Here is a 27856-nt window from a genome sequence, read left to right on the forward strand (position 1 = left end):
TCTTGTTTCTTCTTTCTGTTCTGGTTGAATGTTCATTTCTTCCTTATGTTCTAAATCATATATTTGAATCCCAGCTTCCTTCATCTCACTGTTGATTCCCTGTAGATTTTCTTTATTTCACTCAGTGTAACCTTCATATCTTCCTTTATGATACTGCTGCACTCAATGAGTTCCTTGAACATCCTGATAACCAGTGTTTTGAACTCTGCATATGATAGGTTGGTTATCTCTGTTTCATTTAGTTGTTTTGAAGAGATTGTGTTCTGTTCTGTCATTTCCCCATGTTTGTTTGTTCCTTCAATCTGGGGGCATCCCTCTGTTTACTTCTGTGTATTAGGTATAGCTGCTTTGACTCCCTGTCTTAGTAGTGAGGTTTACTATAGAAAAGGCACCTGTAAACTGGGTGGGGTGGAGCCTCAATTAATTGCCAGGGTGGGGCAACCCACTTCACCATTTTGTGGCTCTGTGTTGGGGGAGATCTTGGAAAGGGGACTGTGCCACTACCTGGCTTCTGGAGGTTTGCCCAGCACTTGCCATATGTCCAATTACTTCGTCCACTCCCCATATGCTACTAGCTCCCTTCAGCTGTTGCCCTGGTGTTGAATCCTGGAGTGGGTGATTTTATATACATTTTAAGACCTTGCAGGCCCTTTAAGCTGAGTTTCCTGAAAATCCAGCAGTTTCTTCAGTCACCCCGACCCCCACTGGTTTTTACAACCAAAAGTTACAGGGATTTATCTTCCCAGCACTGGAATACTGGGCTGTGCAGTCTATCCTGGGGCTGGGAATACTTGCTCCCAAGGTATACCTCCCAGTTTTTATCTACCACACGTGAACATGGGGCCACCCATGCCTATTCTGCCGCTGCCTGTGCCTCTCAGCACCACATCATGTCTCCTTGCCTCTCCGCCTTGAAATGGAGAAATATCTCCATTTCTATGCCCCTCCTACTCATCTAGATGAATGTGGCTTCTTTAAATCCTTGGTAGTCGTACTGCCATATAGTTATTTTTCTGACAGTTCTAGGTATTATTTGTTTTAAGATTTAGCTGTAATTCTTTTTGTGGTTCTGCAAGGACACAAAGCATGTCAACCTATGTCTCCATATTGACCCTGCATAGGATCTGATTTTAAGATTTCAATTGAAGTTAAAGAATCAGGGATGTTTTGCTGGGCTTTACGGAGAGAAAAAAAATCTCAGGAAATGGTAGTAAACAAGTTTTCACTTGCCTGGGCAATATAGCTGCTCCCAGTGGTGCCCAGCAGGGCAAAATATCCACTGTTATCCTCATTTAAATAAAAAAATATCAGCCCTGGCTGGTGTAGCTCAGTGAACTGAGCATAGGCCTGCAAACCAGAAGATCGTGGTTCGATTCCCAGTCAGGGCACATGCCTGGGTTACAAGCCAGTTCTCAGCAGGGGACGCACAAGAGGCAACCATACATTCATGTTTAAAAATAAACAAACAAATAAATAAATAATATCAGCATAAGAATATCATTCATATATTATGGTAATTTTAAAAATTCCATATTTTATCCCCAAAAGGAAAACTATGAAGCTAGAGATATCAGATATAGCAAATACTCAACCAAGTTGTTTTGGCTTATTCTTTTTTAATTTATCTGGATTGTCAAGACATACTCTGGAAGAAACTACAACTTACTTTCTTTTTAGAAGGGTTGCTCTCACACCACATATAAATGACCAACGCAATGATTTTACTCTTAAAATATTAATAACTATGGTTAATTCAAACTATACAAATGTTAATTACTAATATCAAGAGAAATGAAACAACTACTACTGGACTAAACTACATACTTTAAATAAGCAGAAGACCTTGCTCTGGCCAGCATGACTTGGTTGGTGGAGGAGCATCATGGGTTCAGCTCCCAGTCAGGGCACATATCTAGGTTGTGGGTTCAATCCCCAGTCAGGGTGCCTGTCTCTCCAGTCAGTTAATATGAAAACATCCAGGGAACTCCATTAAAACTATATCCAGCTGAAATTTTGTAAAACATGCCTAAATATTAAATATTTTATATAAGTATGAAGTACATATATATATATATATATATATACATAAGTAAAAATAATAGCTGCCATTTTTTGAAGTTTTTTCCTACTATGCAAAAGACCCTGCTTATGAGCTCATGTAATCTTCCCAACAATCTTATGAAGCAAGGACTATTATTACTTTTAGTCCAGGTTTATAAAGGATAAACTAGGCTCAATAGTTAAGTGATTTGTCCACAGTCGCACTCTAGTAAGTAGTTATGCAGAAATTCAAACTCAGGTTGCCTGACTCAAGAATTTATGCTCATTTTTGACCAAACAATCAATTATACTACCCCATGCAGATACCCACTACAAAGGTACAAAGCAGGAGAGGACACTACTTGGACACTTAAGAGACCTCTCATCCAAGGATGGAGCACTGCAGCTATAAAGGATGAGGAGACATCACTCACTATGGGAGGGAAGAACAGTATCCCTGCCTTGCAGCACACCATGACTGCATGACAAAGGTAATGCAGACTTCCTCTGCCACTGCCACTGAGCATGCACTGGAAGCCAGTGTGAGTCTTTCAGTCTAATACTGAAAAATTAAACACAAAGTGATGTGCTCATTTTATTTAAAAAATTACCCTGATAGCAGTACAGAAGAATTCGACTGAAAGGAAGGAAATAAGAAGGTCCCTACAGCAGACTGCAGGTCATCTCCTAATACCCACGATGATGATGGTAGGGTGGTGATGATAGTTAAGAGTCCCACTTTACTAGAGAGATGGACCACATTTCCCATTACTCTTTAGCTAAATTTCAGCCAAAGAAAATGTGCACCTTCAAAGAAAAGGAACTATCCCTACTTCTCTACTTCCTCCATCCTCCTAGTTGGAAGACAGATATGATAGAGCTTAGACGTCACCGCACACAGTTTGAAAATTACTGGTCTAACCCATAAAAGAGCGTTTGGTATCTGGCTTGTTTTTAGTTGTAGCTTCATACCTGGCATATAATAGTCAATAAACATTTCTCAAATAAACAAAAAAATAATATACTTATCTGGGGATCCCCTAGTTTCAACAGAGGATTTGTGCAACATATAAAAACATCAGCCTTCAACTAAAAAAGCCCAGGATTCAGATACTGATGCCACCAGTTCCAGCTATATATCCTTGAACAAATCACTTTATATCTCCAACTCTCAGTAACTTAACCTGTCTTCTATATTTGTTATGAGAAATTAATGAATAAAGCCTTGCACACAGGATTTGATAAATGGCAGCCATTAATAGAAATTATGCATCCCATCTTTTACACAATTAGAATGCCAGGGACTATTATCATAAAATCTCCTGAAACATATTATGATAACTTTATCAAATGCTATAGTGTCTTCAAGCATTATGCTAAGCGAAATAAGCCAGGTAATGAAAGACAAATACTGTATGATTCTCACCTTTAATAGGAAACTAATCAACAAAACAAACAAGCAAAATATAACCAAAAACATTGAAATTGAGAACAGGCTGACAGTGACCAGAGGGGAGAGGGGACAGAATTTCAGGGGAAAAGGGTGAAGGGTTTGCAGGAACAAGTATAAAGGATACAATACGGGGGGGGGGGGGGGCGCAGAAAACTGTACTTAATTAAAATAAAAATTTTTTAAATGTACATGTTTAAATAAAATGTACATGTTTAAATAAAAAATGTACATGTTTAAAAAAAATGCTATAGTGTCTTCAAATATCCTTCATTCTTCTAGTACCACATTCCTCAGACACACAACCTGAACAATAATAGGACTGAGGGGGGATCAGGGAAAGGGAAGGAAGGTAAAACAGTTAACTCGCATTTTTAAAAACCTTCAGTTTTTCACTACCCTCAATGAATCATTACTGTTGTTCCCTTCTCATTTACTTCCTCTAAAAAAAATTAGTTTTATTAATATAATCCTGTGCAGACTATGGTTCATTTGGGTTAAAATTATTTGGTAAAACATGCCTCAAAAGAAAAACAAGTAACATTCTTTTCAAATTCCATACAACTGCGTGGGACAATTATATAAAGCATTTGTAAAATTCACTCCAGTCCCAACTGCTATTTTCCATTGCAAATTAATTTTCATATTATAATTTTCCAAGTTCTAATGCTTGATTTCTCTATCTCAAAGTAACCAGACTTAGTTTAAGTTGGAATTAACAAAAGACATATTTTTACCTACAAGCAGATGTCATTAACTATAAACAGATTTTTTTTTGCTTAAAAACTTGACCAAAAACTAGTTATTTTCTTGAAATAAGAATCTTCCATTTTGAATGTTTAAATCTTACATTTTAAATAAACTACAAATAGAATATTTGCTTGAAGGATAAAATATCTTGAGATGTCAAGTTCCCAAACAAACTGTTTTCTTTGAATCATCATGCTAACTGACCTTGTAAATTAATAAAGTACAGAGTTACAGTGAATCGTAGAAAAGGAAATTATGCACAGACTGGTCTCACTGGTGGGAAATGGGCCTTTTAAAGGAAGATACAAATCTTTTTCCTAACCTGGTCTATTAAGAAAATCACTAAAAAGCCCTACAAATCTGACTCCTCAATAACTATTCAGTAAATAATCATTCACCTCCTACTAGGTGAAGCAGTCTACTAAAACAACAGAATTATCTCAGCTAAAACAACTTTTGTTCAATTTCAAAGACTCCTCTACTCATAGAATACTGGGATTTACTGAGACCACATCCTCAAGGGACTCTTTCAGCCTGGATAAATTAGACAATTACAAAAGGGACAATCTTGGAATTTTCAGAACTCGGATTCCTGAGTAGTCTAAGTATCCTAGACTTAAGTAGTCTTAGGATATAATAAAGGCCAAGACAAGCAGTAGTTTGTAATATTTCAGAGACATGACTAGAATTGAGTACATGGTCTGATCTTCCTGATCCAGTCCCTTAGCACTCTCACCTTTGCACAGCTATGCAGTTTCCTGTGTTGTGGCTTAAGCAATAGCTTTTAAGTAATTTTCCCCTAATTAAAATCTCCCTGAAGGAAATGGGAGTATAAATTGACACAATCTTTCTAGAAGGCAGTTGAGCAATACACCTCAAAACTATTTTTAAATATGTTCTTTTGGCTCTTAGGAATGGCTGGAGTAAAAAGTTAAATGATGCCTTGGTTGGTGCAGCTCAGTTGATTGGAGAGTCATCCCGTAGACCAAATGGTCGCAGGCTCAATTCCCAGTCAGGGCACGGGGCCGGGATCCCTAGCCAGGTCACATGCAAGAAGGCAATTGGTCGATCTTTGTTTCACATTGATGTTTTTCTATCTTTCCCCTTCCCTTCCTCTCTCTCTAAAAGCAATGAAAAAAAAATGTCGTCAGATGAGGATTTTAAAAAAAAAAAAGAAGTTAAATGATGTTTCCAAAGCTCTGTCTCTCTCTTCATTTTTCAGCTCTCTTAGCCTCTGTTCAATATTCAGACATATTCACAAAACACTGTAAGGAAAATACATGTCAGCAACCCCAACTTAGAGTGTCCTACTTTAGACATCCCTGTAGAAAAAGAGGGACTTTATTGTTCCTTCCAAAAGAAAAGACCTAGAAATGGCTCTCGTTGGCCCAGCTTAAGGTGGTGTAGGAGTAACTAGAAGTGACACTTTCTCTGAGACCACAGAGAATAAAAGACTAGCTTCCACTGCTACTCAGCCATTAAAGGAAAAAAGGAAGGGAGGGAGGGAGGGAGGGAATCTTACCATCTGCCACAAAATGGATAGACCTAGAGGGTACTATGCTAAACCAAGTCAGGCAGAGAAAGACAAATACCACATTTGATTTCACTTACATGTGGACTCTAAAGAGTAAAATAAACAAAATAGGAACAGATTCATATACAGAGAACAAACTCATGGCTGCCAAAGGGGAGGGAAGGTTGGGGGGCTGGGTTAAAAAAAAGGTGAAGGAATTAAGAACAACAAATTAGAAGTTGCAGCCCTGGCTGGTGTAGCTCAGTGGATTGAGCACGGGCCTGCAAACCAGACAATTGCGGTTCGATTCCCAGTCAGGGCACATTCCTGGGTTGCAGGCCAGTTCCCTGCAGGCCAATTCCCAGCAGGGGATGCATGAAAGGCAACCATACATTGATGTTTCTCTCCCTCTCTCCTTCCCTTTCCCTCTAAAAGATAAATAAATAAAATCTTTAAAAAAAAAAAAAAAGAAGTTGCAAAATACTGTAAGGAAAGTATGGCATTCCCTATGCCATACTTTACATAGGGATGTAAAGTATGGCATAGGGAATATAGTCAATGATACTGTAATAACTGTGTATGATACCAGGTGGGTACCTCCAATATCAAAGGGAACACTATGCTGTACACTTGAAACTAATGCACGATCATATTGAAAGTAAACTATAATTAATAAATAAAATTAAAGAAGACATGCTTCCAAAGGAAGGGAAGGTGGGCAGAAAATTAATATATGTTCATTTAAATGTGCATATCCTTTGACCCAGAAATCCCACTTCTAGGAATTAAAACCTATAATATTATTGTATGCCAAACACTGTTTGAATAATTTACAAAAATAAACTCATTTAATCTTCAAAATCAACCTCAATGAGGTAGATACTGCTACTTATTATTATCCCATTTAACAGAGACAGAACTCAGACACAGAAAAAGTAACTAACTTGCCTAAGGCCAGAACTACTAAAAGATAAAGCCCAGGAATCAAACCCAGAGCATCGGGCTCCATCCCATGCCTTTACCTACAAATCTTACCTACCGCCTCTCTCTTTATCCACTTGCTCCAAGAAATTAAAGATGAGTTCAAAGAATTAACTAGGAGGATTCATCACAGCACTATTTCTAACAGCAAAAATTAAAAAATAACCAGACCCTGGCTGGTGTAGCTCAGTGTAATGAGCACGGGCCTGCGAACCAGAGGATCGTGGTTCAATTCCCAGTCAGGGCACATGCCTGGGTTGCCAGTTCCCAGCAGGGGACACATGAGAGGCAACCATACACTGATATTTCTCTCCCTCTCTCCTTCCCTTCCCCTCTAAACATAAATAAATAAAATCTAAAAAATTTTTTAAAAATAACCAAATGTCTAATCATAAGAAATTGATAAATTATATGTATATTAAATTATATTAAAGTGAAACACTTTGTAGCTAATAAAATTCTACAATACATATCTAGAATATGAAAAACAACCAACACTATAGTTAAGTTTTAAAAACAAAAACTGCATAAAGAAAAAGTGACCTTGTTTTATAGGAAAGGAAATAAAAACGACACCTCTAGGTGTATATGGATGCACACAACTATCTCTGGAAAGTTACCTGTTCCAATGTCAGCAGTACACCACTCCACACCCACGAAGATGGCTACAATCAAAATCACAGATGACGACAAAGGAGTAGGAATTGCAAAATCAAGAACAATCCTGATTCCTTAGGTGTCCAACCCGTGGCCCAGCGGCCACACGAAGCCCAGGATGGCCATGAATGCGGCACAACACATTCATCAAAATCATCAAAATAATACATTTACTTAAAACCTTTTTCTTTGTTCATCAGTTTTCCTTAGTGTTTGTGTATTTAATGTACGGCCCAAGACAACTCTTCTCCCAGTGTGGCCCAGAGACACCAGAAAGTTGGACACCCCTGCTTAGGAGAATGGCTAGTACTTCACTATGGTTGAGGGTAAGTTGAAATATTCTCACTATAGTTGAGGCTTAGTTGTTTGCCAGTTACCAACTACTCACAAACTTCCTGAAGTCTTTCAACAATTTCTTCAATAGCCTCAAACTTCAGGACACACGAGTACAATACCAATAGCTCTAGGCAACATGGTGATTTCACCATGCCATTTCTTTAAAATTACTCATTAAAAATAAACAATCCCCAGTGAGTGTCTATGTAACATCCTCATAGGCGAAAAGACCAGATATGCTATTTAGTTTTGGCTTTTAAATTAGATGTATTGGTAACTAATTATCACTTAATAATTAATAGGAAAACCCAGACCCATTACACAAGAGAGTAAAAAGAAAACAGAACAGACAGCTTTCAGAAATCACTCCTTCAATTTAACTGCACAAATTAAATCAATTTTGAAGCTTAAACTATTTTTTTTAAACTGCTTCAATGAACATTCATGCCTACTAATAAAAATGGTATCATTATTTATTCAGATTAAATCAAACGGGAAAGATTACAAAGCATCAATTAAATGTAAATAGTACCACACAGTTCTACAGAACTTTAAAAAGTTACAGAAAACACAATGCTTGTTTAGCTGCGCTTTGATCTGTACTTGAGCGCTATGACCATGTTTCCAGGCCACATCAACGTTCTGTCACTGTTGGGACCACGGATGGGAAACAGGCACAAATACAAAGACATCCTCTTCCCACGCTTTCGTATGCTTCTTCCCTTTTCTCTCTGAATCCTAATGCAGGAGATTAGCTGGTACTACAGTTAAGTCTGGTAGACAAGGAATGGAATTATCTCCTGAAGCACAGTCCTGGTATAATGATGCGGAAAGGACTGCTCCTTAGGACAGCAGAACCAGGAAAGGGGACCTTGGGTGGATTTGACAGGAATGGACTGTCTGGCCCCAGTCTAAGGCCTCGACTTCAGGAGATGTGTTGAAAGGAAAGATAACCTCCCTCATAGGACAGTAGGCCAGAAACTAGGTAGGACGGTTTCCCTTTATGAGACCACAGACACAAGAGTAAACTGTCACTTGCAAACCACATGACTGATGAAAAAGTCACTCTCTGGCCTTGTTACCCTTTTGTCTTTAGAAAAGTCCTATTTCCATGTTCCCACCTATTTCAGCTGTGTGCCAGCAAATAAAAGGGAAATGATTAGGTGGGAGGTAGTTATTTGGGCCAGAATGTTAGAATAACATGAAAACACTAGAGAAGTAGAAGAACTGCACCTGTGAGTCAAGCCAACCCCCCTGAAGTGGTGGCTTTCCTTCCATTACTAACCTTGAAAGACTGGGGTTGCATTTTATTAAGACACCTAGAAAGCTTCTGTACAAGTACCTACAACCAAATTAAATGTGACAAGGTCTAAAGAGATAAGTACTACAGTCAAGAGAAATCAACTTTCTGTAAAGTTTGAAGTTTTTGTAACAAGTGTGTATTATTACTACAGTAAGTAAAATATAAAACAACTTAGCAATAGGCAGGTCAAAGTAGGAATACACTGATACACCAGAACCATGGCAGTATGAGTCAAAACTGGGCAGAAAAGTAGATGCTTAAAGTTTCCAATCCCCTGGACAGAAGAGTTGAAGAGCCAAGCAGTAAAGATCGGTCAGAAAGTAGGTCTATAAATAGGTAAACTCAAAATGTGAGAAAAGCAGACCACCAGTCTGAAATCAGACAATTAACCTGCTTCCTATGAAAACAAGCACTTTTCCCAAGGTGCTGCCCCACTTGTGCTTGTAGTTGACAAAGTACAACACTGCTGTAAAAGAATTTAGTGGCAATATCACAGACTCCATGAACCAAAAAAAAGGTTATTTTACTCCTTACGAGCCTAATTCTCTGTCAGGATAACTTGGGGGAGGGGTATGATACCCATCTCCCTATGATATCCAGCTTACATAATATAAAACTAAAATATTTTAAGTTATTTGTAGACTGTATTAAATATTGTTCTATCCCTGACTGGTATGGCTTAGTTGGTTGGGCATCACCCTTCAAAGTGAAAGGTTACTGGTTCAATTTCTTGTCAGGGCATAAGCCTGGGCTGCAGCTGGTCCTGGGTTGGGGAGTGTGCGGGAGGCCATCAATCAATGTTTCTCTTACACATCAATGATTCCTCTCCCTCTCATCCGCTCTATAAATAAACAAACAAATAAATAACTGTGTATCCTATACATTTTTAAGCTCTCTTTCGACTTCACTATTTCTGTAATTCAATTGAAACATGTCTTATTAAGCACTAATCAGCCAGATACCTTGGGATATTAACAAATAAAGTTTATCCTGAAGAGAAAGCATTCCAAGTTTTCCAACCAGGTATCCATACCTCTCAATATCAGATGACTCAAACAAATGGTCTTAATCTGCTGCCTCCACTTCCTATCCTTTCTCCTGCTGAAGTTTTTGCAACTTGGTTTACAATACAACATTCCAGCTGAAACAATTCTGGAGTAAGACTATCCTCTATATAAATTCTCAAAAGACAGCATGCTGTACTGGAAGACGGTTGTCAGGAAACCCCTAGCCCAGATTTTCCACTCTACAGCTGTATCACCACTCATGAGTAACAGTGGGGGTAAGGGCATTAGGAGGCGTATTGGTTCTTATCCATAAATTGGGTTAAAGTAGATGACTGATACAGTAAACTTTCAACTCTAAAATTTTATGAAATACAAACATCTTCATTAACTCCATATCTCAATGATCTCTATCTGCCACACTTGACACAGGAATATTCCCTCACCTTTTTTGAAAGAGAAAACTCTAATTTATACTGGTTATACCATTCATCCAAACATACAAAGTTAGTCTTTGGTGTAAAAAATCCAGAGGACAGCCGTGACAAATCCACTGTAAGTCACTGGATACCCAGATTCTTTCCAGAATATGGATGGTCCCTTATCTACATGATCCAAGCTGGCTGCTGGAGCTCCAGTCTTTGATCAGGAAAGAAATAAGCCTGGAAGGCATACCTTCATCCTTTTAGAATACTTTTGTGATATCATGCTCATCATTTCCACTTACATCCAACTAGAAAGAACTCAGTCACTGTGGGGGCAACTTTCTCACAAGTCCCCCGAGTGCCACGGATGAGAATGAATATGACAGAGATATGACGTGATCTGCTTGGGCGGGAGAAGTGTGCAGTGGCCAGTTTCTCAGGGAAAAAGGCCAGATGCGGCCAGTTTCTCCAGCCAGTTTCTCCGAAAAGAAAAAGGCCCCAAGCCCCCTTCTCCAAAGCCTTTTATTGGTTTCTAATACACAGGAATGGGGGGCAACAAGGATCAAACAGTAGATAACATTTCAAACAAATCTGAGTGCTTACTATGAGTCAGAGTCTGTCAGGAACAGAGTTTTAGGGTTTCCTGCTCAAATCCTTAACATATGAATGAAAGCACTCTTAGCAGAGCAGATTTCACAGGTTTATCAGCAAGTCTTTGTGATGCCAGATTCTTCCCCAGGGCATGCTCTAGAAGGCAAGGAGCTGCACCTCTCCCCAACAAGTATTCAGGCTTAAGAGGATTAGAGCCAGGAAGTACTTCTCCCAGAGAACATGGGGACCTGGGCTATGTCAAAGCTGGGGGGCAAGAGTCTACTGCTCCCTCTTTGTTGCAGCCCCCCCAAGTCCTTCCATGAAGGCCTCCCAAGTGATTGAGTCTGGCTTAGGTTGCCCCCTGCTATAAGGGGTCTTACCCATCATTGACTTCCAAGCAAGCTTTGGGGGCAGGGAGAGGAAACTGAGGCAGCGTTTGCTACCAGAGACAGGCTTTGTCTCCTGCGGCTGGCACTCCAAAGGTCATCCCTCACCCTTAGCCACAAGGGGTAGAGATACAATTCCTAAAACCAGGCAGAGCAGTATACAACAGGTCACACATTTAATAACTGTTAGAAACTTGAAAACAGTCTCTCTTCTGCATGACCAAATATGCAGCCAAAAATCAGGGGTTCAATTACCATGGAGGAGAATGACCACTGGGGAAATTAAATGTCTCTCCCAAACTCTTCAACCCATTCTTCTTTGGTACTATTTATTTCCATCCTATTGACAAGTGTTCCCCAAAGCTCAGTCCTTGCTCCTCTAACCCTGTCTCTACTCCTACTTTCTGAGGGTACTCACTCTAACTCTGCCTCCTCTCGTGACCATCATCTTTGTGTCCGGCCCCACCTGTCCCATCTTTTGAAGTCTTCACTTGGGTGGCTGTAACATAAAACCCATTATCTTTTAAACCCACAAAGCCAAGTAAATAATTTTAAGAGAAAAACATTTCAGCCCTGGTCAGTGTCACTCAGTTGGTTGGGCATCGTCCCACAAATTGAAGGGCCCCTGGTTCAATTCCTGGTCAGGGCACATGCCTGGGTTTCGGATTCAGTCCCTAGTCAGGGCACATACAAGAATGATGTTTCTCCCTCCCTCCCTCCCTCCCTCCCTCTCTCTTTCTCTCTTTCTTTCTCCCTTCCTTCCTGTCTCTCTAAAAATACATAAAATCTTTTTTTAAAAAAGAAAAAAGAAACAAAAGTGTTTTCGATCTTCTTACTTAAGTCATGGTATCACAAATACCCCAGGTAATTTTGAAGTCACCTCTGACTCCTCTTTCCACAAGCCATGGGTTGCAAGTCATACAGAGCTTCTAAAAGGGAATGAAATAAATAGTGCTACATGAGGCTTATATAGCATCTGACCTGGGAGATGTGTTTATTAAACTGGCTTTGCACCGCTCAACACTATTGTAATGTTCTAAAGTCATTACACTAATTATCAAGTCCATGAACCTATCTGCTATAGACTGAATATTTGTGTCCCCCCAAAATTCATATGTTGAATCCTAACCCCCACGTGATGGCATCTGGAGGTGGGACCCAAATGATGTATTTGGAGGTAATTAGGGTCATGATGACAGAGCCCTCGTGAACAGGATCAGTGCCCTTCTGACAGAAAGCCCACAGAACTCCTCTGACCTTCCACCATGTGACAACGTGGTAAAAAGAGGGCCATCTATGAGTCAGGAAATGAGCTCTCACAAGACCCTGAGTCTGCCTATGCCTTGGTCTAGGACTTCCCAGACTCCAGAATTTCGAGAAATAAATGTCTTTTGTTTAAGCCACTCAGTCTGTGGTCATTTGTTACTGCAGTCCAAATGGACTGTGATACTGATTTTAGTCATCATTATACATGACATCTTCGGAACTTCTTTCCTGTAGCTTTTAAAATTTTTATGTTTGTTTGTTTATTTATTTTAAGAGGGAGGAAGAAAGAGAGAGAAACATCAACCAGTTCCCTCTTCTTTGCACCACAAATGGGGGCAGAAGCTGCAATCCACACTTGTGCCCTGACTGGGAATCAAACCAGCAACCTTTCACTTTGTGGGATGATGCCCAACCACTTGAGCCACACCACTCAGGGTGACATCTTCAGAGGTTCTGACATTTATTCATCATTTCCGCCTTCTCAAAATTCTCTACGCCTGGAGTTTCCACGGTACCACACAATCTTGATTCTCTTGCATCACCACTGTCCACTCCTGTTCTGTTTCCTGGCTGCTACTGCTCTATCTACCTCTTAAATATTGAATTTTCTCTGGGCTCAATTTTTACAGCACTCCTCTTTTCACCCTATGCATATTTCTTGAACATTCTCATTTTTTTCTTTATACCTGAAAAACAGCTGACTACTGGTAATTGCCAGTTAAATTCGTAATCGTCACTTCTTTCCTCACCCCATGACCCAGACATCTAAACAACAAAATGGCATCTCTACTTTGGGTACAGACAGGCACCTTTAATTCAACATACCCAAAATGAAGCTCAGCATCCCTTTCCCTCATCCAAATTCATTTCTTCTCTTGAATTCCCTGTTTGTGTTCACAGTATCATCACCTACCCAACTACCCAGGCTAGAAACTTTGTTATCCTCAATTATTCCTTCTCTCTGACCCCTCACATCCATTCATTCCTAAACTTTGACAAACTGAGTTTCCCAATTACTCTAGAATCCATACTTTCCTTTCCATTTCCACTGTAAAAGCTCCTGAGTTTTCTCACATTGGTCTTTCTCCCTCCAGTCCATTGCTTTTCAAGAATCCCTACTTTTCAACAAACTTCACTATCTACAGAGTCACGGCTAAATTCGACAGTCTGATATACAGACCTTTTCACAACCTTACCCCAACCTGCTCCAGTATCAAAACTTACCTCACTTTTCGTCCACAGTACACCTCTCTCCATCCCTGGAACAAGATGTTCACAAACTTACACCTTTTTCTCTCTGCCCGTAATCTACTCTACCCTCCTTTCCATGAGCAAATGCTTACTCATGCTACAGAACTTGGCTTAAATATCACCTATCATAAGAAGTCTTCTTTTTCCCTCAGCAAATTGGGTCCATCTTCTTCATTTATCATCAGTTATGAGTATATCAAGGCTGTCTCCACTGACTACATCGGAAATAGAGTCTTACACTTTACTCATCTATTTCTTGTTCTAGCATTATTAGCACAATGCCTGGAAAGCAATAAATACTTGTCAAATCAATAAATTCCAAATGGTTCTTGACAGTGTGTAAAAAAACAGCAACCAAGAAATCCCAACTACTTCCACACAGAATGGAGGATGGGGTGGAAACCCAGGCTGACTATGAATTACAATTCAGTAATAACCAATTAGCAATTTTTTAAATGTTTCTATGATATTTCAGATATTGTACATAAATTTACCCCTTAGCTTATCTCATTTAAACAGCTTAAATAAAACTAATAAAATATCTGAGAAATATTTCAAATGCTTTCTCTAATATACTTAAGCAACTTGAAATGAAAATATAAGAACCTCAAACCATTATACTTGACTCCAAGTTAAATATCAGCTAGATAAATGGATTAAATTCTAAATGTATTAATGGACAGCATAAGTAAACAAAAAAGAGATAGTAAAGGCTTATAAAGGAATTAAACCATGTGGTCATTAGTAATTTTTCCTGGGCGAATCTCAGTAAAAGTAGAAGGAAGAAAAAAACGGTATTTCCTAGTTATTTTGCCATAGTACACATGCAAAATCAGGCAAACAAAGTCCTGATTTCAAACTATCAAAATTAAACTGCCATAAAAATCAGTGGTTTTCAAACTATGTTCTCTTCAACATGATAGTAACATTATAAGAGCATAAAACTGGAAATAAGTTAAATACACAGGAAGACTGAATACATAAGTAAACATAGTAAGGATAACAGAGGCTGGATTTTTCACTTTAAGAGAATATTACAAATATGAAAAATGAAAAAAACTAAGGGACCCTGGAATGTTGGACTGAAATTGGAATTATTGGTATGAACTCACTCTTTTCAATATATACAGATAAACAAATTACACAGGACAAATGCGCATGTGAGTGTGTATACAGACATAAACTTCCCAGCTCCATCCATTAAGAAGGCCTGGGGGCAGTAAAAACTGATAAAAACACTGACACTGAGATGTTAGCTTCCGTCATTCTTGACTAAAAGGATCCAGGGTTCCTTAGAGAAATAAATGGCTGATTCCAGGACTAAGGCAAGGACAATACAAGATTAGCCCAGAAAATATCCCTGTGCCAAAAAGTAAAGACACATTCAAAGAATGATGGAGACATGTCATGAAGATATAGTAACCAGCTGGGATGGGCTCTCACTGGACAAACAGGGACAGTTTGAACATCAAAATAAATAGTAACAGACTATAATCCACTAAAACTGTGAACCATACAGATATGAATAAAGAAATACTTCAAAAGTTTGATGAGGAACAAGATATTTACATAGTTTCCAAGTAATTCTTACAAAAACTATTAACTAGTACATACTGACCTTCTAGCGTCAGTATGTACGTCAGTATGTCTGAAGTCCAGCAAGCATTGCTTATGTCAAGTAGTCAAAGTGAAAACCATCAATAATGGGACAAACTGAACTTGTGCACCTCCTGGAAGGCAGTAGTGTGCATCCCTTCCATGACATTCCTGCCCAAGTATGAACGTAACCTAGATGTGTCTAATCAAAAAAAGAACAGGTACTCTTAAATTGAGGGGCATTCTACAAAATAAATGCCTTGGAAAGTTTAAAAGTATCAAGGTTATTAAAGGTAAGAAAAGATGAAGGAATTGTCCCAGATTAAAGAAGACTAAAGAGACTTGACAAATTTACGCAGCACATAATTTGAACTGGACCCTTTTGCCAGTAAAAACAGTAATGGCACAATCAACAAACAAAACTTGAACAGCTCAGAGAAGTGGATGGAGCACTGTATCAGTGTTAATGTCCTGACTTTGATGACTGTATTGTAATTATGTAAGAGAATACTGATTTGTAGAAAATGCACACTAAAGCATTCTGGGGTGACAGGACATCAACAAGGTCAGCAGCCACCTCTCAGTGGTTCAGGGGAAAACTATTCTTTGCACCAGACTTGCAAGTTTTCTGCAAGTTTGTGATCATTTACAGTTTTTTTTAAGTGAGAAAAAAACAATGTCGCTAAAAATGAAATTATGTTAAAAACCAACCGTGATTCTCGATATTGCTAATCTTCCTGAGAAACACCGGACTACGCAAAAGTACTAGGAAACAATAAATAAAAATTTCAACCCCTTTTCTTAACAATTGACCGCAATCAAGTCATGAGCCAGGTAAAAGGTTAAGAATATAAAAGGTTCCCATTAAAGGAGGTTATTAGGAAAGGAGCAGTAAAAGGAACAGTGGACCAAGAGTGGGTAGAACAATGGTATTCTGGCACAACAAATAGCTGTAACCATCAGCGAAACACAATCTCAGCATTTCCTCTGAAAAATAAAGGGCCTGTCAAGCTGAAATCAAAATTCTTTGCAAATGTGTAACCAGAAATAGATGTGCTTCCCCAGCTCAATTATTACACGATGCTTAGCTACAAGGTAGCACAACAGAATACGAATACAAAATAAACGTGCGTGTACCCTGAGTTCTCTTAAGTTGTAGGAGTTTGTTAATTAAAATGCAATGCGATTGTCCAATTGTTTCTTATGCATAAAAATTTGAGACGAGTGAAAAGAACAATTAAAAGACTCATTAAAATGCAACAAGATCGCCTTCAGCAATCTGCTGACTGTCCTTTAAAAAGACAGTTTTCAGATTCATTCTAAAATGCCCGTCACACTTCTGAAATAACAGGGCGCATTTCCTAGAAATGTTTAAAAGTGCAAGGATCCTTTCCCCTCCCCAGTAGTACCACGCGTTCCTTGGGGCAGTGACTAGACCGACCCCCAAGAGCACAGAGGTGAGGTAACATCGGACTCTCAGCACTTCCTTTTGGAGAGGACTGCCCCCCGCGTCACTCGTTACTCACTCAGGATGCAGGGCAGAAGTTTATCCCGGAGGAACTTAGCACAGTTGGCTCCCGCCCTCCCAGCACTGAGGTCCGGGCCCAATCCCGCCCGCACCAGGGCGCTGCCCTAGGTACTCAGCCCCCTCCAGAGCTAGGGTGGTAGCAACCTGACTCGCTCACTGCTGGCCCGGCTGAGCCGCCGAGGGCCGGGGAGGAGGCGGCCTCTTCCCCTCCCCCGCCCCTCGTGCTGGTCCCACACGCCCACCGCGAAGCTCAGTGGGGCCAAGAAGGCCGGACGCCGACCATCAGCTCCGACGCGGCGGGCCAGGCTCTCCACGCCTCCCAGCTCGACGCCGGACTCGGCAGAACCCACTGGACAGCAGCCCGGGGACGGGGGCGGGGAGGCCCGGGGGCGGCGCCCGCCCCACGCCCTTACCTGGCTTCTCGTGATCGTAGCCTACTACGATGAAGTAGTCGGCCAGGCGAGCCATGGCCGCCGCCGCCGCGCCCGAGAAGCGGGTGCCCGTCGCCGCCCTCGCCGCCGCCGCCCACCGGGCCCGGGAGGGCTCAGCATTTTCCCTGCAGCAGCAGTAGCGGTAGCGGCGACGCTTCAGCCATGTTTGACAACCGAGGCACGCTCTGCGCCTGCGCCGCGCCCTCTCCCGCTCCTCCCCCGCCCCCACCCGCGGGCTCCCGGCCGGAGCCCGGTCGCTGAACCCACCCCCAGCCGCCGCGGTTGGCTTGCACCGTTGGGTTTGGGGAGTGGGCAGCCCGAAGTATTCCAGCCACGTGCGGCCACCGCAGTCGCTCGACGTGGTTCACTTTGAGAACTGGCTGCTGTTCCTTGGCTCACCTTCACCTCCCCCTCCTCTATTTTTCCTAAAACCGGGTGTTCTTCCTTCCGCCTTCTCTTTCAGGATTTGGTGAGAATAGGCAGGGTCGGTTAAGGGGGTCCCTTGGAAATTTTGCTGCTTCCCCTCCCCCACAAGACGAGATTCTCCCGCCCTCGACTGGAAGCGTGGAATTTGCACCGCTAGGGCTTTTGCTGCAGTTTCCTGTTTATGTTGTGTACATGGGAATTTTAGGAACATGCCACCCAGCAGGCGGGGGAGGGAAAGGCTTTTGCGCAATCTCCAGAGACGCCTCGGACTAAAGTGCTGGGTGGGCTGGGGGCGGCTGGCCTGGGCTTCCCCCGGAGCCTCTCGGGCGGGGCTGGATTCCACCGAAGAATGCGGCATCCCCGGGATCCTCCTGAACTGGCTGGGAGTCCGAGGGAAAAGGGTAGTCTCTCGCAGGGAGCCCTTTCCGCCTATTTTTCGCCCCTCCTGCAGTCCTGGGGCTCTCGGGGAGCGGGATCAGGTGGTGATTTCCAACTTCCCTGTTCAGACACGCAATAAAAATGAATTAATGAGTCTCATCATCTAACCTAAGAATTACCTAGGTCACTTTTTTTTTTTTTTTTTGCTGCACCTCTTAGTGATAATTTCGAATTTAGCTGGTGAGACACCCAGATGTCTTTGTCCTCTGTTCATTTCTCATGAAGTTTTAATAGTAGGATATGTTACAAGTAATAGACTGAAGTTTGGGGAATCTCCATGGTTTCCAAATGTGATCATCTTCGTGGTTGCTCATTATTGTTTGAGCATTTAACCCTTACCATTTACATATAAGAGGCATTAGCAAAGTGGTAAGTGCTTAACAAATATTCGCTTACAGAAACTGTAAGCGAATATTTGTTAAGCGAATGTACGGTTTCTCCAGCTGCCAGGAGGAAGCTGCAATGGCTGGAACTCTGAACTGGGCGTCCAAAGGGTTGGTGATGTCTCAGCTCCTGAAAGTTTACTGTAATTGAACATTTCCTCTTTCTGTGGCACACCTTCGGGAAGGAATACTTGAGCTGTAGGAATGTATTTGCAAATTGCTTGTTGTCAAACTGAAATCACCCTGATTGTGGGGATGGAGGTAAGATAACATTGATCTAGAAAATAATTAAACCAAAAAAGCTTCAATGGCTCCTCATGTAAGAATCCTCTCAATAACTTTTCCTGAAAGCTCATCATCCAACCTGATCACTTTCAGTCAAGAGCAGTGTTACTTTCCTTGGGAGGCAGCATGTTCTGTTTAAAAGCTCTTTTTTACTTTCTTAAAGATTTAATTTACTTTTAGAGAGGGGAAGGGAGGATGAAAGAGAGGGTGAGAAACATCAATGTGTGAAAGAAACAATGAATTGCCTCTCACATGCCTGGAGCTGAGGACCTGGCCAGAAACCCAGACATGTGCTCTGACTAGGGATCAGACCAGCCACTCTTCAGTTCACAGGCCAGCACTCAATCCACTGAGCCATACCAGCCAGGGCTAACAGCCCTTTTGTTGGTTCTCAGAGATGGAACCCACAACCTAGGTATGTGCCCTGACCGGGAATCAAAACTGACATTTTTGGTGCATGTGGATGACACTCCAATCAGCTGAGCCACCCGGCCAGGGCTCGCCTTTCAGATTTTTAAGGAAGTTATCATGTTCCTTTCCCATTTTACCTTTTAAAAATTAAGGTGGAATTCACATATCATAAAATTAACTTTTAAGATGTACAGTGCAGAGGTATTTAGCTCATTCACAATTTTGCACAGCTATTGCCTCTATCTAGTTCTGTTACCAGGAAGGGGACATGGACCTAAGCAGGTTTGCCTAGGGTCAGTCAGTAGTATGTGGGTTCTTAACTTCATGTAGGAAAGATTTAACAACACAAGTCCAGATGATTTTTAGAGGATGTTTATTAAAACTGGAGACAGTACCCTAACTGGTGTGGCTCAGTGGGTTGGGCATAGTCCTGCAAACCGAAAGGTCCCTGGTTCAATTCCTAGTCAGAGTACAAGCCTGGGCTTGTACCCTAGCCAGGGTACAAGCCCAGGGTACAAGCCAGGGCCAGGCCCCTGGCTGGAGGTGTGCAAAAGGCAACTGATTGATGTGTTCACAGATCCGTGTTTCTTTCCCTCTCTCTCCCAACCTTCCCCTCTCTCTAAAAATAAAATTTTAAAAATCTTTTAAATAAATGAAGCTGGGGAAAATGAAACAAGGAAGGGCTAGGGATACTGGAAGCAAGGGGAGAGGCTAAGCGGGATTGCCTTGGCTCACTGCAAACATTATAGGAAAAAAATGAGCCTTGGCAGGGCTGCTTTAGCTCATAGAGAAGTCACAGAAAAGGGAACCTTGGGGACAAAGTCAGAGGGTTAGCCCCGGAAGAGCTGCCACTGCCCATTGCTCCCTGGCTGCAGTTCTTGTGGGGGCCCCTTAGAATTTAAGAGATGCTTTCCTTGTGGGGAAGGAAGGGGGGGGGAGGAGAGGTATGGACGTGCTCTGTGCTCCGTGCTCTGCGCTCCGTGCTTTGTGCTCCCAGCTGGAAGAGCATGCCAGATCCTCCCTCAGAAAAGTTTTTAGGGGTGGAGATTGTAGGGGAGATCCCAGGTGAGGATCTCACTAGAACATGCATCACCTTTCCAGGTATGTCCTTTCAGTGTCCTAGTCTCCACTGATTGATTGGTTGGCACCAGGGCACGGGGTCATTATTCAATGCAGCTGGTCCCAAGGTCAGGTGAGGTGTCACTTGTCTGTTTTTGCTGCTTTTCTGGGCCTGGAGCTGAAATACAACTGAGGCCCAGATGCTATCTCTAGGGAGGAAGGGTTATCCTAGGGATGAGGTCCTTGTTTTCCCAGTTATGTCTTTTGTCAGGTGCCTGGGGCTGTCTGCCTGTGACCCTTTGTGTCTGGCTATAAGTTGCTTGGCTAATTTTTTTTCCTATCTCTCTCATTTTTCCTAATACACTTGCCAAGGAATGTTCTAGCTTCTCACTAACCTGCCTCAGTTTCAAACCATTTTCATCAACCAAAGGAGAACCCCACACCCATTATTTCCCCTTCCTGAAACCTCTGGTAACCACCAGTTTGCTCTCTGTCTCTATGGATTTAGCTATGGTAAAGGAAAATCCACAGGGCCAAAATGGGGCCACTCATGCTAAAAGCCCGTGATATCGAACCTGGATTTAATGCCTGATCTAATTGCAGTTTCAACATCCCCCGGAATAATCTTAATCAACCAGTATGCAATTGCTTGTTGGTAAAGCACCAGTAAGGTACTCTTTCCCATGCACCCTCTCCATTGCCCATAGAAGAGGCAATGTGCATGATTTTGCCCTGGCTGGGTAGTTCAGTTGGTTAGAGCACCACCCCTATATTCCAAGGTTGCGGGTTCAAACCCAGATCAGGCCACATACAAGAATCAACCAACAAATGCGTCAGAGGAGGAACGAGCCAATATTTCACTCTAAGTCAATTTTTTTAATTAAAAAAAAAGAAAGCCCTTTTATTCTTCCCTCAAGGGAAAGATGTCAAGGCCTAAGAATAATCCTTTATTTTCTTTTGTTAATAGCTCTCTTACCCCAGCCTCTTTCTATGCAAATCTTCCATTTCATGTAACCCCTCAATAGCCGGTAAATGCAGTGCTGCCGGATTCATGAATCACTTAATTAAAGCCAATTAGATTTTTAAATTCACTGGTTGGATTTTGTTTTTTAACGCATATAATAGGTATTCAATATAAATTCCATCATACAATAGATGACCTTTTGTGTCTGGGTCATTTTCTCTCATTTAGTGTAGTATTTTCAAGCTTCATTCACATTGTAGCGTGTATTTGTACTTCATTCTTCTAAGGCTGAATGATAATACTGCATTGTATATATATACTGTATAAAATCCAACTTCTCTATTTTTGTTCCCTGAGCTTTTGGTGTCATAGCTAATAATCCGTTACCAAATCCAAGGTCATGAAGACTTATTCCTATGTTTTCTTCTAAGAGCATCATCGTGTGTGGGGCCAGCATGAGTCATCTCACTATGTGGCTCTGTGCCATGCGGACTGTTTCAAGCTAATGGTAACTTTAGCTGCAGGCTCAAGAGAGACTTCTGCCTCCTATCCTAATGACTTAGAAGAACTTGAATTAAAGCCCTTGGTCATAACAGATTATAAGAGATCATTTCGGCCCTGACTGGTGTAGCTCAGTGGATTGAGCTCGGGCCTGCGAACCAGACAATCGCGGTTCGATTCCCAGTCAGGGCACATGCCTGGGTTGCAGGCCGGTTCCCTGGAGGCCAGTTCCCAGCAGGGGATGCACAAAGGGCAACCATACATTAATGTTTCTCTCCCTTTCTCCTTCCCTTCCCCTCTAAAGATAAATAAATAAATTTTTTTAAAAAAGAGATAATTTCTTGCCTGGGCTAGTATAGCTCAGTGGATTGAGCATGGGCCTGTGAAGCAGGGGGTCGCTGGTTCAATTCCCGGTCAGGACACATGCCTGGGTTGTGGGCTGGGTCCCCAGTGAGGGACACGTGAGAGGCAACCACGCATTGATGTTTCTCTCCCACTCTTTCTCCTTCCCTTCCCCTCTCTCTAAACAATAAATAAGCAAAATATATTTTTTTAAAGAGATAATTTCTTAGCCCTTAGCCTAGCTCAGTTGGTTAGAGCATCATCCCCATATGCCAAGGTTATGGGATCAATCAATCCCAGGTCAAGGACATAGAAGAATCAACCAATGAATGCATCAATAAGAGGAACAATAGCCCTGGCCCGTTGGCTCAGGTGGTTGGAGTGTGGACCCATACACCAAAAGACTGTGGATTTGATTCCCAGTCAGGGCACACACCTCAGTTGCATTTTGGAGCCAAGTCAGAGTGTGTACAGGAGGCAAATTTCTTTCTCACGTTGATATCTTTCTCTCTTTCTCTCCCTACCTCTCACCCTCTAAAATCAATAAACATATCCTCGGGTGAGGATTTAAAAAATATAGAAAGAACAACAAACCAATGTTTGTCTCTCTTTCTCTAATATCAATACGTAAATTATTTTTTTTAATTTTTAAAAAAGAGATAACTTCACTTATTTATAGGTCAAGGTAAACTTCTGTTTACTGAAGGTCTACCCTTCTTATTATCATCCTGCAATGACCTTTTAAAGTACCCAAGGCACCTTACTTCATCCCTAACTCAAGATGTCTTTTTACCCCTGGTCCCTTTCTGTCTCTGAAGCTCTTCTGCATGTGGGGTCCCTAACTTTCTCAGGTATGGGGGTTTCCCATACATACGTAGGTATTTGGCTATTTTCTCTTGCTAGTCTTTCTCATGTCCGTTTAATTATTAGACCAACCAGAAGGACCTTGAGGGTAGGGGAAAGTTTGCTCCTCCCCCTTAATAGTATTAAGGCCATGAATCTATTTTGAGTTAATTTTTATGTGTAACATAAGCTAGGGGCCCATTTTACTTATTTTTGTGAGGGGGCAAAATTTTTTATTGATAACTAGGTTACAGTAAAATAAATAGAGTGATGGTTTGTTGGGGAATAAAAACTCCAAGAGAATCTTAGTCTCTCTCCACCCTGGGTCTAGCTCTTGGCTTTTACCTTCTTACTCATCTCTTGGGATGACCAGGACTTGGTGGGCATGCCAGGCCTTCTTGGGCCCTTGGGGAGCTCTGTCTTCCTGACCAGTGGTACAGGTATTGTCTTGGACTCACTGTCCATAGGAGCAGCAGCCTTGGCTTTCAGCCCTTCCCCAGCTCCCTGGGCAGTGGCCTCTTTAGAGACCTTGTTCCCAGTCTTATTTTAAGCTAGGGAAGCAACACCATTCTTACCCTTGGAGACTGTGGGTTTTGAACTCTGACTCCCAGATTTGGTTTTCTTTGGGGCCTTGGCATCTGCTGGGCTGCTCTTTCTGCCTTGGACTTTTGACTTCCCGTGGGGCTCATTAGCACCAGGGGGCTTTCTCTGCCTGTTTGGGGCCTTCCTGGCCTTACGCACTCTTGCACTGCCAATCTTGGTCTGGCTACCTTTTCATGGGGCCTCTTCCTTGGTCTCACCAAGTCTCCTGGGAGCCAGGACGTCTTCCTAGACTGGGCTATTTTGGTGGAAGAGGGGCATGGAAACTAATTTTAAGTGCCAGTGGTCTCCCTTGGCCTTGAAGTTACTGAGCATGATGAGGAGTCCGCATTGCATAGTAGGGTCCCAGACCTGCTTTAGGAGGTATTTGAGCCTAATAGCATCTACCATAGGCAGGATTGTAAACCTTGATCACCACTACTGGTGACTCATCCCTGCTCTCCTGCCTGCACAGCACAACTGGCTGGTGATGCAGTGCTTGGACATGCTATGGTTTGGGCCTCCCTTTTCAGCCTCAGACCACTCAGGTATGGATATGGTGGCAGTTGAAGAGGCTGAGGAGTATGAGGTGTCTCTGGAAGTCACACTTCAGGTTGCCACTACATAGGCGGAGGATGTCGTAGACCTCTACTTTTTAAATGTGTTGTTTTCAAAGGTTCATAAACTCCAAACAAGCAGCATCTGGCCTCAGTGTGCGCTGTACCTCTGGCTAAGTGGCTGCAGGCCTGGCACTTGTGGCAGCCAGCCTCGGGTTCTCATCTTCGCCTCTCCCAGATACGTCCAAGCCCTGCACAAGTAACAGCCATCTGCAGATCACTTGGTAGCTCATATTGGGTGGCACTTGGGCGGGGCACAATTGCAATTGACCTTGGCCTGCATCTCCCAGGAGGCCACAGATCCAGTGCATCCAGTGGCAAACTTCAGAATATGCTGGAGCACCATCCAACCACCTCCACAAGTGACACACTAAAGCGGTGACCTGGCAGGCATCAGAGCCCTGCTGAAGCAAGTCCTGCTCTCCAGGGTTTCCCACTACCTAAGGCAACCCTACCAAGACTTGGAGACATAGCAGATCTATGTAATACATAAAAACAAACCCAGAGAGGCAGACAAAATGGAAGGCAGAGAAGCATGTCCCAAATGAAAGAATGGGACAAAACTCCAGAAAAAGAGCTAAATGAAACAGAGGCAAGCAAACTACTGGATACAAAGTTCAAACCAATGGTTACAAGGATGTTCAAGGAACTCAGTGAGAATTTCAATAGCATACAAAAGGGCATGGAAAATATAAAAAAGAATGAGTCAGAAATGAAGGATACAATATCTGAAATGAAGAATACAGTAGAAGGAATCTAGAGCAGATTAGATGAATCAGAGAATCAAATCACAGATTTGGAAGACAAGTAGTAGAAAACACCAAATTAGAGCAGTAAAAAGAAAAAGAAAAATTTAAATGACAATAGTTGAACTCTGCAGAAGTCATGGTCAAAAAAATTGCAGCATAGGCTACATGTATCCAAAAGGTGCATTCATTACTAGTATGTGCTGAAATGCAAAAAAAAAAAAAAACCACTGCAAATTTGCATTTATTATATTTATATAATAAAATACATGATTTTTGAATTTCTTTTCAGTTACAGTCTAGAAATTGTAAAAAAATATAAAAACATAAAAAATAATTTTTTTTCAAATAATGGAAACATGGCTAAAAAATACAACCAAAAAAATGTCTTTAACGTTAATCAGAATCTTCAGTGTTTGGCTTTGCAATAAGTGACTCATTTTGGATTCATATCACCTAACACAAAACACGTGACCAAACTGACAGTTTAAAGTCTATGGCTTAATATTAGTCACACACAAAGTTACCTCTAGTCATGACCTTGAACCTATGCACCCGATATATGTAACAATATCTAAGAAAAGAATTTGTTTGTATATCTCAGACAGCTGTGACCTCTGCAAGGTTATGGGGCCTCTGGGACAACATCAAACAATAACATTCACATTCATATCACACCAGGAGGAGAAGAGAGGGAGCAAGGGATTAAGAAACTATTTGAAGAAATAATGACTGAAAACTTGCTTAACCTGGTGAAGGAAAAAGACACACAAGCCCAGGAAGCACAGAGAGTCCCAAACAAGATGAACCCAAAGAGTCCCACGCCGAGACACATCATAATTAAAATGTAAAAGTTTAAAGACAAAGAGAGAATCTTAAAAGCAGTAGGAGAAAAGCAATTAATTAACCACAAAGGAGCTCCCATAAGACAGTCAACTGATTTCTCAACAGAAACATTTCAGGCCAGAAGGTATGAGCAGGAAATATTCAAAGTGATGAAAAGCAAAGACCTACAACCAGGGTTATGCAGCAAACCTATCATTTAAAATCAAAGAAAAGACAAAGAGCTTCCCAGACAAGAAGAATGTAAAGGAGTTCATTACCTCCAAACCAGTACTACAAGAAATGTTATATGGTGTTCTTTAAAAAGAGAAGGAAAAAAGATAAAACTATGAGTAATAAAATGGCAAAAAATACATACTCATCAATAACTATAAATGCAAGTGTATTAAATACTCCAGTCAAGACCTATGGTGGCTGGATAAAAAAACAAAACAAGACCCTGACATATGCTGTCTATAAGAGACTCACATTAGATTGAAACTCATACCCATAGAAAATAAGGGATGAAAAAAATATTTTGTGGAAATGGAAACAACAAAAAAAAGCTGGGGTAGCAATAGTTCTACCAGACAAAATATACTTTAAAACAAAGGTTATAATAGGAGACAAAGAAGGACCCAGCAATTCCAATTTTGTGTATTTACCTGAAGAAACCCAAAACGCAAAATCAAAAGGACATGTACATCCATATGTTCACTGCAGAATTATTTACAATAGCCAAAACATAGAAGGAACATAAGTGTCCATCAATAGATGACTGGATAAAGAAGTGGTGCATATATACAACAGAATATGACTCATCCACAAAAGAAAAATGAACCTTACCATCTGCAATGACAGAGTATCGTGTGAGTGAAATAAGTTAGACAGAGAAAGACAAATGCCGTATGACTTCACTTATATGTGGAATCTTAAAAAACAAAATAAATGAACAAGCAGAATAGAAACAAACTCAGAGATACAGAGAACGAACAAACTGATGGTTCTCGGATGGGAGGGGTTCAGGGGACGGGGGCAAAGGCGACAGGATGAAGAAGGACACAGTGGTGGCTGCAGAACAGTCATGGGATGTAACGTGCAGCGTCGAGAACACAGTCAATAATAATGTGATAACCACACACGTTGTCGGTGTAGATGTGTCGGGGTGATCACCTCGTAAGAGAGAGATACATATAAAATCATTAGTTTGCATACCTGAAACCAATATAATATTGTACATCAACTGTAATTAAAAAATCAAAAATCTTCTTTAAAAACAGTGTTGTTTAGCATCCAGATCTCGACATATCCCAGGTAGAAATGCACCATGTGTTTACACACGCACACACGCACATGTTTAGCATCCACTAGAGCCGTGCTTTGCTTTTCAGCCAACAGCTACTGGTCTGCTGAAACTGATAATCCCTGACAAAGCAGCCTGATTATTGAGGTTGGCTCAAGGTCAGGCTATCCCTTGAGATATCACCAACACCTTTCATCAAAGAGTGAGGATGTAAAGCAAGCCCACACTTCTTTTACAGAAGGCCGACAGGAGTGGGGAGGGAGACTATGCAACACAATGATGTGTACAGAGCAGATGCCTTTCTTTTATGCTTTAGAAGACAAAAAGGAGATTACCAGTAAGCAAGAATTATCAGCCCACTGCTCTTACAGTTGGCTGTTGTGGAGTAAGTGGTTGATCTATACAGTCATTTCGAGTGCTTCCTGTGGTTAGCCACTGCTCTTCGGAAAGGTGGTAAGAGAGTGTGACTTGACCAAACATCCACGTGCAGGGCTGGGGCCTCTTCAAATGGCCTCTACCAGCCAATAACAAAGGAGACCACAGAGCTGTGGCAGAAAATTCCCTGACCCATCGCCACATTTTCATTCACTCAGCTGCCTAAGTGAGAAACTCAGTGATTGTTAGTTCAC

General features: G+C 41.5%; 2 protein-coding genes and 1 pseudogene across 3 annotated transcripts in view; 1 reads left to right on the plus strand and 2 right to left on the minus strand.

Moving 5' to 3' along the window:
• The window catches only part of SBF2 (SET binding factor 2), a 392309-nt gene extending 374620 nt beyond the window's left edge, over positions 1–17689 (minus strand). For both annotated transcript variants that reach the window (XM_037133799.2, XM_037133797.2), the window contains exon 1: positions 17491–17689. In XM_037133799.2, coding sequence (XP_036989694.2) covers positions 17491–17545 — 55 coding nt within the window. In that variant the 5' untranslated portion in view covers positions 17546–17689. The remainder of the gene's footprint in view (positions 1–17490) is intronic.
• Positions 1–27856, plus strand: part of AMPD3 (adenosine monophosphate deaminase 3) — a 319382-nt gene that overhangs the window by 108686 nt on the left and 182840 nt on the right. The gene's annotated exons all lie outside the window — the stretch shown is intronic.
• On the minus strand, positions 23488–24519 carry LOC128628546 (histone H1.8-like; annotated as a pseudogene).

The sequence above is a fragment of the Artibeus jamaicensis genome, unplaced genomic scaffold, assembly GCF_021234435.1.
Source record: "Artibeus jamaicensis isolate MK-2021 breed Jamaican fruit bat unplaced genomic scaffold, CSHL_Jam_final contig_797, whole genome shotgun sequence".
NCBI lineage: Eukaryota > Metazoa > Chordata > Mammalia > Chiroptera > Phyllostomidae > Artibeus > Artibeus jamaicensis.